This window comes from Callionymus lyra, chromosome 2 (genome assembly GCF_982586985.1).
Source record: "Callionymus lyra chromosome 2, fCalLyr1.hap1.1, whole genome shotgun sequence".
Taxonomy (NCBI): domain Eukaryota; kingdom Metazoa; phylum Chordata; class Actinopteri; order Syngnathiformes; family Callionymidae; genus Callionymus; species Callionymus lyra.
The window spans coordinates 22,315,645-22,332,560 of NC_141819.1; the positions used below are offsets into that span (position 1 = coordinate 22,315,645).

The 16,916-nt window shown below is 41.5% G+C and overlaps 3 protein-coding genes across 3 annotated transcripts in view; 2 read left to right on the forward strand and 1 right to left on the reverse strand.

Annotated features, from left to right (window-relative positions):
* myo1d (myosin 1D) overlaps positions 1-3,768 on the forward strand; it is a 51,644-nt gene extending 47,876 nt beyond the window's left edge. The window contains exon 22 of the mRNA XM_087784122.1: positions 794-3,768. Within this exon, the coding sequence (XP_087640248.1) occupies positions 794-950 (157 nt within the window). The 3' untranslated portion in view covers positions 951-3,768. The remainder of the gene's footprint in view (positions 1-793) is intronic.
* A 2,096-nt stretch (positions 3,769-5,864) lies between these two features.
* Positions 5,865-10,302, reverse strand: cdk5r1b (cyclin dependent kinase 5, regulatory subunit 1b (p35)). The gene is made up of 2 exons (XM_087784127.1): positions 10,076-10,302; positions 5,865-9,209 (listed from the first exon to the last, which is right to left on the reverse strand). Exon 2 carries the CDS (start codon positions 9,017-9,019, stop codon positions 8,111-8,113), a length of 909 nt encoding a protein of 302 aa, XP_087640253.1. The 5' UTR covers positions 9,020-9,209; positions 10,076-10,302; the 3' UTR covers positions 5,865-8,110.
* A 1,149-nt stretch (positions 10,303-11,451) lies between these two features.
* Positions 11,452-16,274, forward strand: psmd11b (proteasome 26S subunit, non-ATPase 11b). Its single transcript, XM_087784128.1, has 13 exons — positions 11,452-11,561; positions 13,034-13,135; positions 13,208-13,404; positions 13,674-13,731; positions 14,389-14,583; positions 14,656-14,800; positions 14,869-14,929; positions 15,012-15,074; positions 15,146-15,271; positions 15,471-15,506; positions 15,585-15,636; positions 15,707-15,849; positions 15,999-16,274. Exons 1-12 carry the CDS (start codon positions 11,471-11,473, stop codon positions 15,847-15,849), a joined length of 1,269 nt encoding a protein of 422 aa, XP_087640254.1. The 5' UTR covers positions 11,452-11,470; the 3' UTR covers positions 15,999-16,274.
* Positions 16,275-16,916: the final 642 nt, after the last annotated feature.

Here is a 16,916-nt window from a genome sequence, read left to right on the forward strand (position 1 = left end):
AGAAAACATAGAATGCCTAAAAACACTGTTTTAATCAGTTCAATGTTATTGATTTAAGAACTTAAATGGTTATTATCAAGGAAAACATGGAAAATATCTAGATATAAAATTAAACTCTTGTGAATTATTTTTCTTCCTATCTTTATATTTATATACCTTTAATTGTACCAGATATTCAAATCAACACAAAATTAAAGAAAATATGTTGCCATAAATAACGTTTTTATATGACTTTTGTAGGCAAACGATGTAATTGTGTTGCTTGTTTTCTTTAGATACCAATCGTGCTTCTGGTATTTGACCTTTGAAAAGCATTTTTTGAGTACAGGGTCGTGCTGGGCGCTGACGCTGACCACTGTCTGACCCCTTTTTTTTTTTTCTTTTAAGTCCTACACTCCATTGACCCACTGTTAAAACAAAGTATTGACCCGGTCTGTGGCTTTTAAAACCTACTGTATTGACCTGAACGATATAAATAGTTGGTCTTTTTTAATGGTCGGTGATTCAGATACTGCCGGGAATCACTGAGAATACAAGAATAGTTGACAGACATCTCTATGGTAAATAATTGTGCTAATATAATGGTTGATGTTTGAGAAATGTGAACTGACGGTGGCTAATGTTCCGAATGAGGCCGTGAATAAAATGGAATGATTCCACTTTAGCGACGTGATTTATCGCCTCTGCGGCATCGCACTCGCATCCCTTCTGCTACGGCGGATCATCATAAACGTGTGACGCGACGATGATTTAATGTAAAGTTAATGTCATCTCCGTCTCTCTCTCCCCGCAGCGAGAAGAGGAAGCTGCAGGTCAACGTCACCAGTCCCATCCAGTGCAGCATGAACGGCAGGAAGTGCACCGTCATCGTGGAGCCCAAGATCAACCAGCCGCAGCCGGACTTCACAAAGAGCAGATCCGGTTACATCCTGGCCGTGCCCGGGAATTAGATCAGCGGCGGCGGAGTCGGGACGGCGGTTGACTTTGATGTTTTCCAAGCTGCTACGTCGCTGCCAACTCTCTTCATCTGGGTTGAGATTATTGCTCGAGCGGGTAATCCAGCGAGGGTTCGTCCAGTGCAATATGTCTCAGGACGCACAACCTTGTCAAGACCACTGATGTTGTGTGTTAAGTACTAAGTCAAATTCCTAAAAATGAGGGACTAAATATTTATAGGTGATTGACAGCCCTGATGGAATACAATTGTTTGTTTGTTCTATGCCATGCCGGTGTTTCACGCATGAATCCTCGTGTGACACAAAAATCTATCATTTAAGAAGATAGTTGTGTTTTTAAAGATGTTTGTATGAAGCCATACATCAAGTTGAAAGACTTCCTTTGCTACCCAGGGCTCTCAGCACACACACACATACGGCCTTCTTTAGAGCCTTGATCCGAACACTTTCATCCACTTTGATGAAAACAAATCTGAACACACCTGTGATAGACACAATATGGTGACACAACACGAACCATCTGAACATGACTTTAAGACAACAATACAAACATGTTTCTCATTCTTATCTTAACCTGTAAAGGCAAAAAACATTTATTTTTAATGTTCTTTCCTCTTTATTTTACCTCAATATAACAATGATATTCTAAACAGTCAATGTGGAAATAGCAAAATGATGTATAAATCTCAGTTTTCATCTTAATTAATTCATCTTCCACATCCACACGTCAATCAATAAAAGCAACTTATTCCAGCTTTAACAAGAACGTTAAAAGAGGCCCTGATGCTGTTGCTAGGCAACGAGGTGTCATTGACCAGAGCTGTGTAATCCCATGTGAACTACAGCCGCTAACCGACTTTCATTTGTGCCGGATGAATAGTCTAATGACTTATAACGGACTTAAGCCGACGTGGATCCGCCGACACTTGACAAACACTCTCAGGACCGGCTGAACGAGTGTGTGTGTGAGACTGTGTGTCTGTTCCTCGCCAAATGATCTGGAGAACTTTATAATACGGAAAACAAATCAGTTTACTTTTCTTGAACTTAATATCTTGTTTGAATGTCAGGAGCTTCTCACACTGCGTTCATGCAGTGGTCAGTACCTATAGTAAAGTACCATTCAGTGGCTGATGAGTCCTACAACCTCATAGATGGCGTTACCAACAACTAAGTGTTCTACGGCGATATTTGTTTGACTGAACTGCTTCAACTTTGGCCATTTGTTCTCTGATCCTTGACTCTAAAGTCATTTCATTCTACCTTATATTTAGGGTGTGGAACACTTAACTTAAGGGGCCAACGATTTGTTTCCAGACGTCCACATGTCAATGAAAATAACCTTTGGATCAGTATTAACTTCACCTGGTGTTTATGAAGCTCAGACGTGAGGCTTTAGCTGATCAATCTTCACGTAGAATCTTATGTTCGCCTCTGAAACATGAGTCACGCTGAAATGGCGACTCGGTTCCTCACATCATGGCGGGTGTTCAGACCATTAGCCGAGGCAGAGGCGATGCGGTCGACTTCAGCAGGAAGTCGTTAGCCGCCGCGTCGCGCTGAAGTCTCCTAATTGTGTTTCCTGACGGCGCGTTTGTCTTAATTAGGTTGTAAAGTGTCTCCGTCCTCCGAAGGTGCGCCGAAGCCATCGTAGCTGCCGGAGAGTGTGTGTCCTCCAGACTTGTAATCTCCCAGCAGCTCTCGTCATTAGGATGGAGACCATGTCACTTCTCACTTCAGCGCTTCGCCAGAACACGAAGGGGGTTGGTGAGCAAACGTCTCGCTCTGCCTCATCTCCTCCCTGTAGTCTCCTCCATTTTTGTTTCTTTTTTTTTTGTCTTCCCCTAACTGTGTCCAACTTTCCCTTCTCGCCCTCCCATCATTTTTTTTCCGCCGTCCAATTGTTCCGCCCTGCAGGCCGGAGTGAAGCCTCCTGGGATTTCTTCAGCTGTGCTGTGGAGATGAATAGTGTCTGTGGGACTGATGTCAATATTGATAGAGTTAATTTAAACACGTTTGATGATCTGTTGGTGGAATAGTGTACATGTCAAACAAACGACAGTTGTGTTGATATCAACAACATTCAGTGAGACAACTTTAAATATATTTGAAGAATAAAAGGGAAAATCCATTTGTATGGAATAACAAGATGAAGAATTGAGTAAATTTATATAATATGGATTTTGATTTATTTTTTAAAACAATAGTATGTAGGAATTTTGTGTATGACAGAAAAGGAAAATAGGTCTTTATTTATACATTTATGCAAAATTGAATTGATAAAAATGAAGTATAAATTAGAGAAAACGGTTTAAAAAAAGGGTTATTGATGTATTATTGCAAGTCTGAGAATATTGAAGTTATTTTGTGTTTTCAACTGAATAATAATAATAATAATAATGCATAACTGTTTATCTGTTTGAATGCTCGATGAGGATTCCGTAACGTGGATGCAGAACCAATCAACAGTGATATATTTATGGTGTCAAGCTTTAGCCAAACATAAACACGTTTATGAATCCAGACCAAAAGTGAGGCTCATTGATCCGTGCCATTGATGTCACACCATCATTGTTGTTTTGTCCCTCAATATGTTCAGCTAAAGTCATTTGTGTTTTGATAATTTATTTCTTGCTTTTTTGCAAATTATGTAGAAACAAGCATCACTTGTTGAATAAGTGCCTTATTTTTGTAACACATCGCCAGAAAGATTTTTAATGTAAACACCTGCAATATGATTTCATGTTTTCTGCAGTTTTGGATGTTTTATTAATCCGTTTTATTAATAAATATATTTGCTTCTGTAGACAAAGTTGGCATCATTTGTTGTTTTACTTTTTATTTATAATCTGTGTGTATTATTTGTCTATGACTCTGTGAGACTTGGACACGTGTCCTTCTGTTATAAACTGGTCCAGTGGCTTCAGTCCTGGATTTACGCTTCAAGTTAATCGCCTCTATTATGATAAGACATACATTTATTAATGACAATTTTATCTTTGACACTAGGCGAGCTTGTTCCGCTTCGAGTCTCCAGGTATCAATAAATAATGTGCTTACAGAGCAGGACAAGAAGATGTTCCTTAGTCTGGGGATCCAGCTCCGGATGCTGTACAGCCTCTTCCCAGAAGGACTAGGTTGACCTTGAATCCACTGTTTATGTCCAAAATCACATATGTTAACTCAAACGTTTAAACTAGTAAATACAAGGTCAACGCCGCACTTCATGTCAAACTTTTTCTTAAAAACACATTCATTCATCATCATCTTGTCTTACATTTTATCTCTCAGTCACTCAAGTCAACGTCCTCTTACATGACCAGCTTGAACCGCCGGTTCCGAGTTGACTCCGGGGGTCCTGAGGACAAGAGTTGTATAATGCTGTAATAGTGGGGTAAAGCTCCACATTAATCCACCCACTAACAGCTGCCCCCCCCCCCCCCCCCATCACTGACGGAGAGAGATACAGATGGATGAAAAACCCCTGCGGTCGCCATGACGACGCAGCTTCCCACTGCCACTGTGTCAGCCTGCAGCAGCCTCCTCCACCACAGGGGTTTATAATCCATGACGGATGCAGGGACGGTGGATGACTCGCCTGTCGTCGTTGACTCGGTGGAACTTGGGCTGAACTGCTGCTTAGATAAGGAGTCACTAAGACTCAGTAATCAACTGGTCCAGCGGCATCAATCCTGGATTTAAGCTTCAAGTTAATCGTCCCTCTATTATATTAAGACAAACATTTACTATTGACAATATTATGGGCGAGTTCCACTTTGAGTCTCACAGCTGGAGGAACCATCTTCTTCAAGGACGTCCAGAGGGCAGGAACCCCTAATGATACATAATTGGCATCAATCTTTTTCCCAGAATTCAGCAGCTGGTCGCCAAATTGTCCCACGTGACGCTCTCATCACTGCATCCCTGGAGGTGTCGGCGTCCATTTCAAGAGTAGGCGTTCTGGAGACGAGGTGAAGCGACTGTGCGGAGGAAGTGATGTAGAGGAGGAGAAAACCTGGAAGCGTCGTGGTCCACCCTTTCACAGCCTCGCTAAAAATTGATGACGGCAGATGGATCTTCACGCCTCCAGATCCTCTCAGCAGCTGTAAGAAGGTTACACACTCTCATATTGTGTAACCTTTTGTGAGACTCGGAGCAAACAACAGCCATGTTTGTCTGAAACTACAATATAACGGTTGACAAAAGAATGAGTATAGTCTCTCCTCCACATATATGACAAAATTACATTTGAAAAAATATATATTATTTGTGAAATTATGTTTCAATGCATGAGGATATATTATCTTGACTTGTCTTAAAATTATTTTTTTCCTGTAAAGTTACATTGAGTGCTTTGAAAAGCATAAAATATAATGCATTTTTTTATTACCTCTGGTCATTAAAAAAGATTTCCTGACAAGATGAGAAATTATCAATCAACTCAAACCGTATATAATAAAAGAAAGTAATATTAAGAACACCATTCTCTTAAATTAAGCTAACAAATCTTCAGTCTTTAGAAACTACTTGTCAAAATCATCTTGTAATTATTTTAAAAAAACATATTAGGATGAGGTAGATAGTTTTCCTTAAACAAAGAAATAAATGTAGTGCTTTACAAAACTGTTTATCTACTTAAATTAAACTTGTTTTTTATTTTTAAGTTTTTGAAGTGTTCCTACCTGATGTGAAGGATCTAGTTGGACTGTCCAACCTGGCAACAATTAGTTGTCATCGATATTAATAGTAGTCAAGGTCTGATGAAGCTTCATGAAACAGTGTCCTATTTTCAGAGCCCACTAGATTAGATTAGAGCTCTTTACACTTTTGTTTTTTTTGTTTTCAACAGATATTGAACCACCAACCAGCATCTTCTATGAAACCAGTAAACAGCACATCACAAGCGTCTGTTGTTCCATGGTCATTGGAGTTTATTTCCCATCACAGTACAAAAATAAATTAAATAAGCAGAAACTAACTGAGAATGTTTTAATTACAGCAACACTTTTTTTCCTGGCTTTTTCTAAAAAAAGAAAAAAAAAGAAAAAGCAATTGAATTGAACAATATTCCTCACACACACACCGAGGTGAGTCGAGGTTCCATGTGTTTGAGCCTTTTACTGTTTTAATAATAGTAAAACAATGTGTCACACATTCTACTGTACAAATGCTGCCTCTCACACACACTCACTCACTCACACACGCATTCTCTCTGTTTGTTCTTTTTCTATCTACAAAGTACAACACACACAAAAACGACAAGAAAATATCGCTTTGTTTCTTAACATTTCCAATTTTTTTTTCTTCTCAAAATGGCACATTTCAATTATTCAGGGCTTATGTGGAAAATTTGATCAATATTAATTCTGTAAGAAGCAGCTGCGGGTCACTGCAGTTGTCTGAAAAACGCTTTAAAATCATTTAGAATGCAGTTTGAAGCCATTTTGTTCCATGTAGAAGAAGCTTAACCTTCCCTTGGTGGAGTTCAAACATGTTTCTAGATCAGTGCAGAGTCTTGCTCGTCATCTTTAGCTTAAAGACGCGCCAACGTTCTTGTTAGCATAGGTTTGGGCTGAAGCACACATGATGGTAACAATGGTGCCATCATAAGAGAGACAACTTCTCTTGGTTCTCAACATGAGCTCCACTGATGTCCACGCTGCTTAATAACCGCCATTAAAACCACAAAACCAACAGTTGGCCTCTCTTAGTGTCTGTTTTCTTGTCTGATATGTGGTGAAGCAAGTTGGCCTCGGATTCTTCAAGTGTCAGGCCATGTACTTTGATTTGGCTTTGGTGTCGGTCAGATAATGCCTTGGCCTCGAAAGGTTTTTTTTTGTTTTTTTTAAGTCGAGAAAATCTAATCCCTGTAACATTCAATTGCACAAACCAGAATCTTCATTCCCACCAAAGATCCGACAAAAGTGTCCCAACAATAAATAATGGCGATAAACAAGAAGTTCCATCCAAAGACAATCCACCTGTACTCGTGTGGGAATTCCCCCCTAAAAGATATGGCACTCTTAAAACATTTTCTATGCTGAGTTATGAACAATAAATAAGTCCTGCGTATCAACAAATAGTAGAAAAAGATTTCCCTGGTAAACAAGTAGCCTATTTTAGCAAGCAGAGCTAAATAAACTAATGTCGCTTTTTTTTTTCACAGCATTCTCTAACGCAGATGCAGTTGGACTACGAATGAAGACAAATCAATTGTTGCTGCCTGTCTGGAAAAAAAAACAAAAAAACAAAGTTGCATGGCACACGTGCAAAAAACATTTCTTTTCAAAGAAAGAAAACGTCCAGAAAATAATGAATAAATAAGCATCCATAGGTGTAAAACATCCATCAAGTTTTTTTTTTGTTTGTTTGTTTTTTTCTGGATGGGAAACGAAGAGAGTTGTCGTCCGACCCGAAGAACTGATCCAGCGTCGAAGCTCGAAGATTCGCTTCTTACTAGTAAGAGTTCAAATTCCAAAAAAGGTTTGACGGAAACATTTGGGGGACGCGGGATGTCATTTCATCCACGTCGGTCAGACAGTTGCCCTCCTGTAGGGGGCGGTACACATCTCATGGTCGAACAGTCACAGAGTCGGCCGGAGCGGTCTCACTTCTGTCCACATTCATGGTTGTTGATGCTCCCTTTGCTAGTGTGACTTTCCTTTTTTTTTTTTTCCTTTAATATACATGTTTGTGTGAGCGAAGGATTCACCCGAGTCTGGCATTTTTTTTTTGCTTTCATTCTCAGAAATCCCTTCAAAAGCTCACTCAACAACACAGAATTTGGTATCGACGGTTAGAAATCGCTCAAAAATAGTGTTGGCGGGCGACTCTCGAGTCTTCACAATATACTTTGGATCTCAAAGTGCCCTTAAGGACGACTTGGGAGGACGAAACCAGTGCCAAAAAATAGTCAAACATCTCAACGGATTGTCTGCGTCGGCTTCAGGTCATTCTACTGGGGGACAAAGACTATCGTTAAACAGGGTTCGGACTATCGGAAACCTCTTTAGGGAACTAAAGATTAAACTAAATCTGATCAAAAAGGTGTGATTTAACTGTTGGTTGTTTAATACTTGGCTCCTCTGGTCGGATGATATCTAGACAAAATGCCAGACTGGAGTTCGCCCTCGCCTCCCATCACCGCCTCGCCCTCACCGGTCCAGGCCGATGAGCAGGCGGTTCCTCTCCTCCTCCTTCTGGCTCTCGTTCTTCAGGTCGGCGAACACCTGAGTGAAGTAGTGCGGGTCGGAGTTGATCTGGAGCATCTTGCCGCTCATCAGGTTGATGATGGACAGGCAGCGGTCCCAGAAGGTCTCCTTGGAGCTCTCCACCAGAAAGGGCTTGAGAGGGTAGGAGATCTCGTTGCCCATGTAGGAGTAGGACAGGTAGAGGCAGGTGAGCAGCACCGCCTGCAGCTCGTGCTCCGTGGCCACCTCGGAGGAGACCACGTCGCGACACAGCATGTAGACGAAGACCACGTTGGCCGGGGTGATGAAGCCCTGGTCCTGCCAGCCCTGGAGCAGCAGAGAGCGGTCCACACTGCGCAGCCACAGCACCGGGTCGGTGGGCGACAGATGTTTGAGCCTGTAGCAGCGTCGGCACAGGAACTCCCCGAGGCAGCGCAGCAGCTCGCTGGTGGACGCCTGCACGATCACCCTCTTGGGGGTCCCGGTGGCCACGTTCGAGTTGGCCAGAGGAGCCTTCTTGATGGACGACGAGTTGTTGTTGCTGCTCTTGGTGAGCGCCGGGGTGCTCTGGTCCTGAGCGAACGTGGACAGGTTGGCGCATGACTGCGACTTCTTCAGGTTCTCATTGTTCAGGATGGTCACGTTGTTCTGGTAGGTGCTGTTGGGCTGCACCTTCTTGGAGCCTTTCTTCTTGGCCGACACCGCCACGATCCGCTTCCACGGCAGCACGTTGATGAGCGAGTGGCGCTTGAGGTTCTTGTCTTTGGCGTTCTTGCTGTTCTGGACGGCGGTGTAGTGGCCCACTGTGGCGGGGCCGTCCTCAAACAGGGCCGCCTTTCGGTAGCTTGGCGACAGCGACAGCACGGTTCCCATGGTGACTGTTTGAGGAGCCTCTTCTGGATCGGAAGAACGTCAGCCAGAGGAGATCCTGAGGGTCCTGAAGCCTTGGCTAGAGTCTGCCTGTGGGCATCTAAAGTGGAGGAGACGTTCCTGTAAAACAGCTCTCCGGAGGGATAACCTCGACTAGACCTTGTGTTGAGATTCACCGTCCAGATGGTCGCCGCTGGAAGCACACACACACACACACACAAAAAAAGGAATCAATAACAGGATTCAAGATGATTCAGGAATAATCACAACAAAATGCAAATGGATCATCATCTTATCAGTGCAGTTTCAAGAGATAATCATTGGTCCGCCACGGGTTTCTGTGTGTTAAGTAGCTTTTGTAGCTCGGCCTCATTAGCACCATCGATAACACAGTAAGTGCTGGAATGGATCAGACCGACGCGGCTGATTCAATCACTGATGGAGGTCATTGTTTGTCGCTTTAAACACCAAAAACAAGAATTTGAAAATATATTTTTCACTCAATCCTCAATCAAAATACATTTTTTTTAGCTATTTAAAAAAAAAGAAGGAAATAATTCCACTGTGTGGGCAGTGAATTCGTTAAGGAATATAAAATGAAAATATAAATAGGTCTTGAATCAGTCTTCGGTTCGCCACCGTCGAACTAAAATGGACGACGAGGAAAAAACGTAAACACCAGGATTTCAGGTGAAGGTCGTGCAGTGTCGAGAAAACGAGGCCACATCGCGCCGTTTAAAAGTGGATGTATTTAACCGCTTAACTTGTCTATAAATCATCGAAATCCATGTTGTTTTTTTCGATCGTGACGCGTTGAAGCTCCGTTGATAGAAGCTGCCGTGATGCGTTCAAGGGATGTTGCTCTCCATGGTGCTGGAGCGAGAGTCGAAGCGAGGACTCGGGCAGGAAAAAAAGGCGTTGGATTAAAAAACCCGATGAAATACCAACAGCCTCAGGAATGATCCCGCGACATATTCCAGTCGCTTTTAAAAAATATTACTCCGACCGTGTGTCATTGAAGCAGTAGAGAGTAAAAAAAACGCTCTAAATGTAACTTACCAGGGGAGATGTGGCTTAAAGATGAGGCTTCCGTCTCCTTACAAATCGCGATAAAAGCACAAAATCATCTCGCAGCATCGATAATCCTGCTCATAAAAAAAAAGGAAAAACAAAAACCAAGGGGGAGACTCGAAGGAGGACAGTAGTGGAATGGATGCGGAGATGAGGATGCTGCGACTCCGTGAGATGCGGATGCTGAGAGGCTGATGTTGTGTCACTGAATGGAGGAGGAGGAGGAGGAGGATGAAGACCGGGGGAGGAGGAGGAGGAGGAGGGGTGTTGACGCAAAGGCGGTGGTCGTGCGCCGCGCTCTTGGTTCTGGGAAAACGACTCCACCTACAGCAAACCCAATGAACTCCTATAAGAGCATCATGTCAACAGCACATGCGTGCGCAGCGTTTTCATCACTTGTGTTGAGATGGTCGTTTGGAATTTTACATTTTTAGAGAACGTTTTATTGGCTAAGAACCAACATTTATTTTTTTTAAACGCGTAGTGTACTCTTATATTCATAAGTCATACACGTGCCTTTGAATATGACTACAACATAAAACATACAATTCGATTCATGTATGTTACATATTCTCTGTTCGACCTATAAGCATGCCCTTGTCTCAAAAATAAAACGAATATAAAATAATTGGCGAGTGTAAAGCCACTTTGTATTATTTATGTGTACATTGAAATACGATCCCTTTTGTTGTTGTTGTTGTTGTTGTTGGTTTAAATTTCGGTTCTTATTCTTTCGGTTCTAACATTATTGTTTACTTTGTCATTGGATAAATTGCACAGTTTGGTATCAATATTAAGCACATCTTTAACTTCCTTCACATAAATGTTTTTATTTATGAGCAAATCACGGTAAAAAATAATAATAATAGGATATTGTTTTCCTGAATAATTAGTAATATGCAGACCTTGGTATGTATAAGCAGCATTATTGAGATGACAAACACTGTAGATGTTGCGTGTATCCAGAACCAAAATTAGATAAAATTATTTAATCAAGTCGATAAATCAATAGAGTGTTATATTGATTGTGTCCTACTTAATGTGTGCTGTAGGGTAAACAATGTTTATTATCAGAATCAGAATCATTTCCAGTGTCATTTCCAACACCTTTTTTTGGTGGCAGTACAGCCTAAAAGAATGAAATAATGCAACACACAGAATAAGCAGGGCATTTATATGAATTTCCTGACACGACATATACAAATATTGGTCGCTTGTGCGCCCTCTGTGGTAAATACGGGGTTGAGGGAATCCTTGGCGAAGCTTTACAGAATGGACTACAATTCCCACAAGCAGGTCGGACAGGGTCAATGACGTCATCAACGTGAACCAACGTACTTCCTCGCACGTAGTTTTCATTCAGGCAGCGTTTGAAACGGTATCATGGCGGCCGCAGCGGTGGTTGAGTTCCAGAGAGCCCAGTCTCTCATCAGCACGGACCGTAACGCCTCCATCGATATCCTTCATTCAATAGGTAGGTGCCGTTTGTATGGTTTCATAGCCACACACGGAGTCGCGTCGTGCGATTTCATTGTTGTTACAGTCTCTGGTAGCCGGTGCTAGCAAGCAGGAGCCGGTGCTGACTCACTGCTGTGAACCGCTAGCTGTAGCATGTTAGCATATTGAGGCCGGAGTGTTTAAACGAGTCTTAAAATACATTACACATTATTTAACTAAACTAATAGTGTTTTTTAACCTGTGGTGTAATACCAACGATACGTCGTTATCGGGACGTGACGGTGCTAGTATTCTTACTACTGCGGCTACTAAGTTAGCATGTTTTAAATAGCCGATGTATCATATGCATGAACATAGTGTATTGTAGCCGTGTTTACACGTTCTTTACTCAAATAATAGACACAAGTCAAACGTTTTTGTTTTGCTTTTCTGTGTCAGTAAATCAGAAAAAGCCACTGTCACCTGTAAACGGTTATGTTAACATCAATGTCCTTAAATTGCCTTGTCACACCAGGTAGCTAGCTGTCAGTCTGGGGCTACCTTCGCTTTGCTTACAAACAAAACACAATGACATCTCTTCAAATAAACTTTAAAAAAAATTAATATGATATTTTAAATGATTGGTTCCCAATTGTTAGTGTTTCGGAAGAAGCAAATACTTTAACACAAACAGATTCGCTGATTTATTTACTTAACTATTGTGTGCTTTAATTTGTAATTTCCTTTTGCTTTATGTGTGTTAAGAGTTTCTGTATTTCAATAATACAGTTTTATTTAGTATTTCGGTATGATTTGCATACTAGATCGCTGTAAGCAACAACATTGTAACCAAACAATACACACTAGAATAATAAGTAAGTACCTTCAATATTTGCTCTATTTAATTCAAAGTATTTAGTAGCCATTGGTTATTAAATTTCAACGTACTCGCATAACTGTGGTTACTGTGTGTTTTTTCTGTTACATTTCTTGGTCGAGGTCAGACCTTTTTTAAGTTGTTCTGTTTCGAGTTTTTACTTTAGAGATCTCTTTATTTTTTATGCCCACCTCTCAATGTATTTAAAAGGGAAATAATGTCAAAACCCAATTTTCCTGACTTGCTTGCGTGTTTCAAATGTGGAAGTCTTCCTCTCCAAGATGAAGTATAATATATATTATCTTAGCTTTACTCCTACTCCAACCAGCTGTAATCATGCCCCTGTTTTTTTTATACAATGAGTCCCTTAGAGGTGAACAACCTCAATGCTTGACCAATTTGGTTGTGAAAAACAAGATTTAATCTCTAGAAAAACAATGTTTTAAGTGAGCGGGGCTTAAGCACATGTTCTGATATAAATATTTAAATGAAGAGTTTTGTACAGACACATGCTGAGTACAATAAATGTCCAACATCTATTTAAGAGACACTTGAATAAACACATTAGCTGACCTTTAATGAACCCAATTCCAGTTTCCCTACTCTAATGTCCTTCTATTCTGATCTACTAGTGCGACGAGATGTGCAAGAGGACGATGAAGAGGCAGTCAGGGTCAAAGAGCAGAGCATCCTGGAGCTCGGGATGCTCCTTGCAAAAACAGGACAGGCTGCAGGTGAGTGGATCACAATATTCAATTGCTGCCTTCCATCAATGTTTGTTACAAGTGCTGTATCTCCATCTGCAGAGCTTGGAGGCTTGCTGAAGTTTGTGAGGCCTTTCCTGATTTCCATCAGCAAGGCCAAAGCAGCCAAACTGGTGCGCTCCCTTCTCGACCTGTTTCTGGACATGGAGGCAGCAACAGGACAGGAAGTTGAACTGTGTTTGGAATGTATTGAATGGGCAAAAACTGAGAAGAGGACCTTCCTACGGCAAGCTCTAGAGGTAAACTTGATGTCAACTGTCATTTTTCATCCATGTATCAATAAAGTTAATCCATTTATCTACTCTTTGTGACACAGTTTAGTTTTAATAGACTTCCACTTCTGTGTGAAAAAGGAAATCAATTAGAAAAACAAAACTTAAAGAACCTAAATTTAACTGGGTTGTTAAACCAATGTAAGACAAATAACTTCTGGTTAATATGCCATGATTGATACTTGTATTAATCTTCTGTTGACTGTTACTAAATGTTGTCACTTTCCTCACTTTAGGCACGACTGATATCGCTCTATTTTGATACCCAGCGATACCAGGAGGCCTTGGCACTTGGTGAGTTCAGTCTGTGTTTTTGTTCATTGTGTATTTATTTGCCTATACTTGTACATGTTTCGTTATTTATGTTAAAGAAAATACCATCAGGATGATTCTTATTGGCTCAATTATGTCATGTATTTACGTTCGATTAAATTGAAACTGAAACCAAGGTTTAATGGCGACCCCTGCTGGTGTTTGTAGTAAACTTCAGTGATATAAACGTCCTTGTAATCGTGTTATTTAAGATGAAGCAAGTGGTGTTTTTAATTCTGAATGTTTGGGTTTTTATTTAATAAGATCGGACACGTTTTTTCTGTATATTGAGTCATGTGAAATATTCTTCCTGCAAACATGTTGAATGTTATCATTGTACAGTAGATGATAAGGACTTTGTGAACTTGTATCTTCACTTTTCAAAACTACCTGGCAGTGAAATTCATTAAAAATTACTCCTGGATCCAATTGTTAACTTTTGAATGCAAAAACTGAGAATGGGAATATTGCTCGATTACAGAGTAGTGCTTTCTGGTTTAAGTGCCATTATGTGCTTTTGAAATGTACATTTAACGTTGTTTTCGGTACTGCATTCATTTGATTAAAAACGGATGATGTTGCAGTCTTCTTTCACTCACATTTCTCTGTAGCTGTTCAATGAGGTATCGTTCTCTTCAGAATCACAGCTGCTGTTGGAACTAAAGAAGATGGATGACAAGGCTCTGCTGGTAGAGGTTCAACTGTTGGAGAGTAAGACGTATCACGCCCTCAGTAACCTGCCCAAAGCCAGAGCCGCCCTCACGTCAGCAAGGACCACCGCCAACGCCATCTATTGCCCGCCCAAGCTCCAGGCAGCACTGGACATGCAGTCAGGTTAGAGATGGTTGATGCAAGATATACCTGGTAGAGTCTCCGTTATTAAACGATGTCACTTCTCTCTCTCAGGAATCATCCACGCAGCAGAGGAGAAGGACTGGAAGACGGCTTATTCCTATTTCTTTGAGGCTTTCGAGGGATATGACTCCATTGACCACCCCCGAGCCATCACAGCCCTCAAATACATGCTCCTCTGCAAGATTGTTCTCAACTTGTAAGTGTGACGCAGTGAGCTCGCAATCAACTTTGATCTCATCCTTCTTTCCGTTACTTTGTTTCCAGGCCTGAGGAGGTGCAGTCACTGATCAGTGGTAAACTGGGTTTACGATACACCGGGCGCCAGGTATGTGTTCTCATGTCTGAATGAGTGCCAAGACTTGTGTTTCCTAGCTTGAATAAATGACTGATTCCTTCCATCCAAACAGACGGATGCACTGAAGTGTGTGGCCCTGGCCAGCAAGAACAGGTCTCTGGCAGACTTTGAGAAGGTAACAGGAGTTCAGTGTTGGCTCAGGTGCTGATGCAGTCGGGACTTTAAGAGGCGATCGTGTTGTTTCAGGCGCTGACGGAGTACAAGGCCGAACTGAGTGACGACCCCATCATCAACACTCACCTGGCAAAGCTGTACGACAACCTGCTGGAACAGAATCTGATCCGAGTCATCGAACCTTTCTCCAGAGTACAGGTGCACAAGGCATTTCTTCACCTTTGTTATACAGTTTTCCAAATAGAACACATTTAATGTCTACTGTCCATGTATAATCTCTGTCTACAGGGACATATGTACTATAATAATTGTTTTTACATTATTGTTGTGCTTTAACAGTGATGTCACAGTTTAAATTGAATACATTTTAATACAAATGTCCTTTTCCTGCCTCCAGATGAATCACATATCGAGTCAAATCAAACTGTCAAAGGTATGTTTCATGTCAACAACGATCCTTATTTTCCATCTTCAATTCCTAATAGTTCCTAATAATTGTAAACCTCTTCAGGGTGAAGTTGAGAGGAAGTTATCACAGATGATTCTGGACAAGAAGTTTCACGGTAAGTGTTTTTCTTCGACTCGGAGAACGTGTTGGGAGACGTGTGTTTACGTGTGTGTTGACTGTGGCAGGCATCCTGGACCAGGGCGAGGGCGTCCTCATCATATTCGAGGAGCCTCCTGTGGACAAAACGTATGGAGCAGCTTTGGAAACCATTCAGAATATGAGCAAAGTTGTGGACTCGCTTTACAACAAAGCCAAGAAGCTGACATAGGTGAGTTTTTAGTATTTAAGTATTTTAGTTTGCCCTAATCTCTGTATTGTCAAATAAACATGTAAAGGTTTTAACAATAGTGCTGAAGGCTTGTAAGAAACTCTATCAAAGAGCTGCTGTGGATTCATTGTAACGTTCTCTTGTTACAGACCAGACGTCCGAGCGAAGCAGGAACTGTGTGTGTTTGACCAGCGTGTGTTCTATTTTACGAAGAGGGACAAGGGAGAGCAAAAAAAAAAAAAGAAGTCCCACAAAACTGCAGCCAACAGGACCCCCCCCTCAACCCCCTTCATCTCTTCACCTCTGGACGGACAGTTTGATAAGCCCTCGGTTTATTTTTCTCTTCAGGATGATGTATTTACACTCAGCGGCCAGCCTCGGCCATCAGGGAATATTGTACAACTACAATAAAATATGGAAACAGATTATTAATGTTTATGACGAGTTTGGTTCACAAGCCTTACAACGACTCTACTGCAACCTCATCACCCTCCGCTGCTGTCGCTCACGGACGCCCTGGGATGTTTTCAGAAGCACACGATCCACACTTTCATTACAGGGGGCGTCTTCCCTTGGGTTCAAGAGCGCCCTCTAGCGCTTGGTTTTGATTTGCAGCCAACGAGGCCACTGTATATCACAAATGTATTAAACGTGTGTCATTTTGTCAAGAGCCGGTTGCCACGACCTGGACCCCCGTCCCCTCCCAATACTTTTGGATGCCATTTCACCACAGTGCCACTTTTCTTTGATTGGCATGTGTTGCGTCTGTGTTTAGGGTGCGACATGAGACCCCGATAAAAGATTCTCCCCCAACAGGCCACTCTCCATTAGATCCTAGCGCTAGTGCGGTCTGCTACCAACCAAACTTTGTATGGTTTTGATTTGGATTAGATTTTTGTTTTTGTTTTCATTTTCTCTTATAAGGACATTTTCAAATAAATATTTTGTATTTTAAGGATTCTGTCTTGTTTCTTGACAGCATGACCAGAGACATGTAAAGATTTTGAGTAGTTGCTTAATTTTGTAGAGAAAGAAGTGGGAATAACCAAATAACCCTCTCTTGGTTC

Bases quoted from the DNA above. Each gene is read 5' to 3' on its own strand.
- cdk5r1b (XM_087784127.1), bottom strand. From the start codon at position 9,019: ATGGGAACCGTGCTGTCGCTGTCGCCAAGCTACCGAAAGGCGGCCCTG.
- psmd11b (XM_087784128.1), top strand. From the start codon at position 11,471: ATGGCGGCCGCAGCGGTGGTTGAGTTCCAGAGAGCCCAGTCTCTCATC. The intron at 13,136-13,207 runs GTGAGTGGATCA...CTCCATCTGCAG, and splicing joins AAAAACAGGACAGGCTGCAG to AGCTTGGAGGCTTGCTGAAG. The intron at 15,637-15,706 runs GTAAGTGTTTTT...TGACTGTGGCAG, and splicing joins TCTGGACAAGAAGTTTCACG to GCATCCTGGACCAGGGCGAG.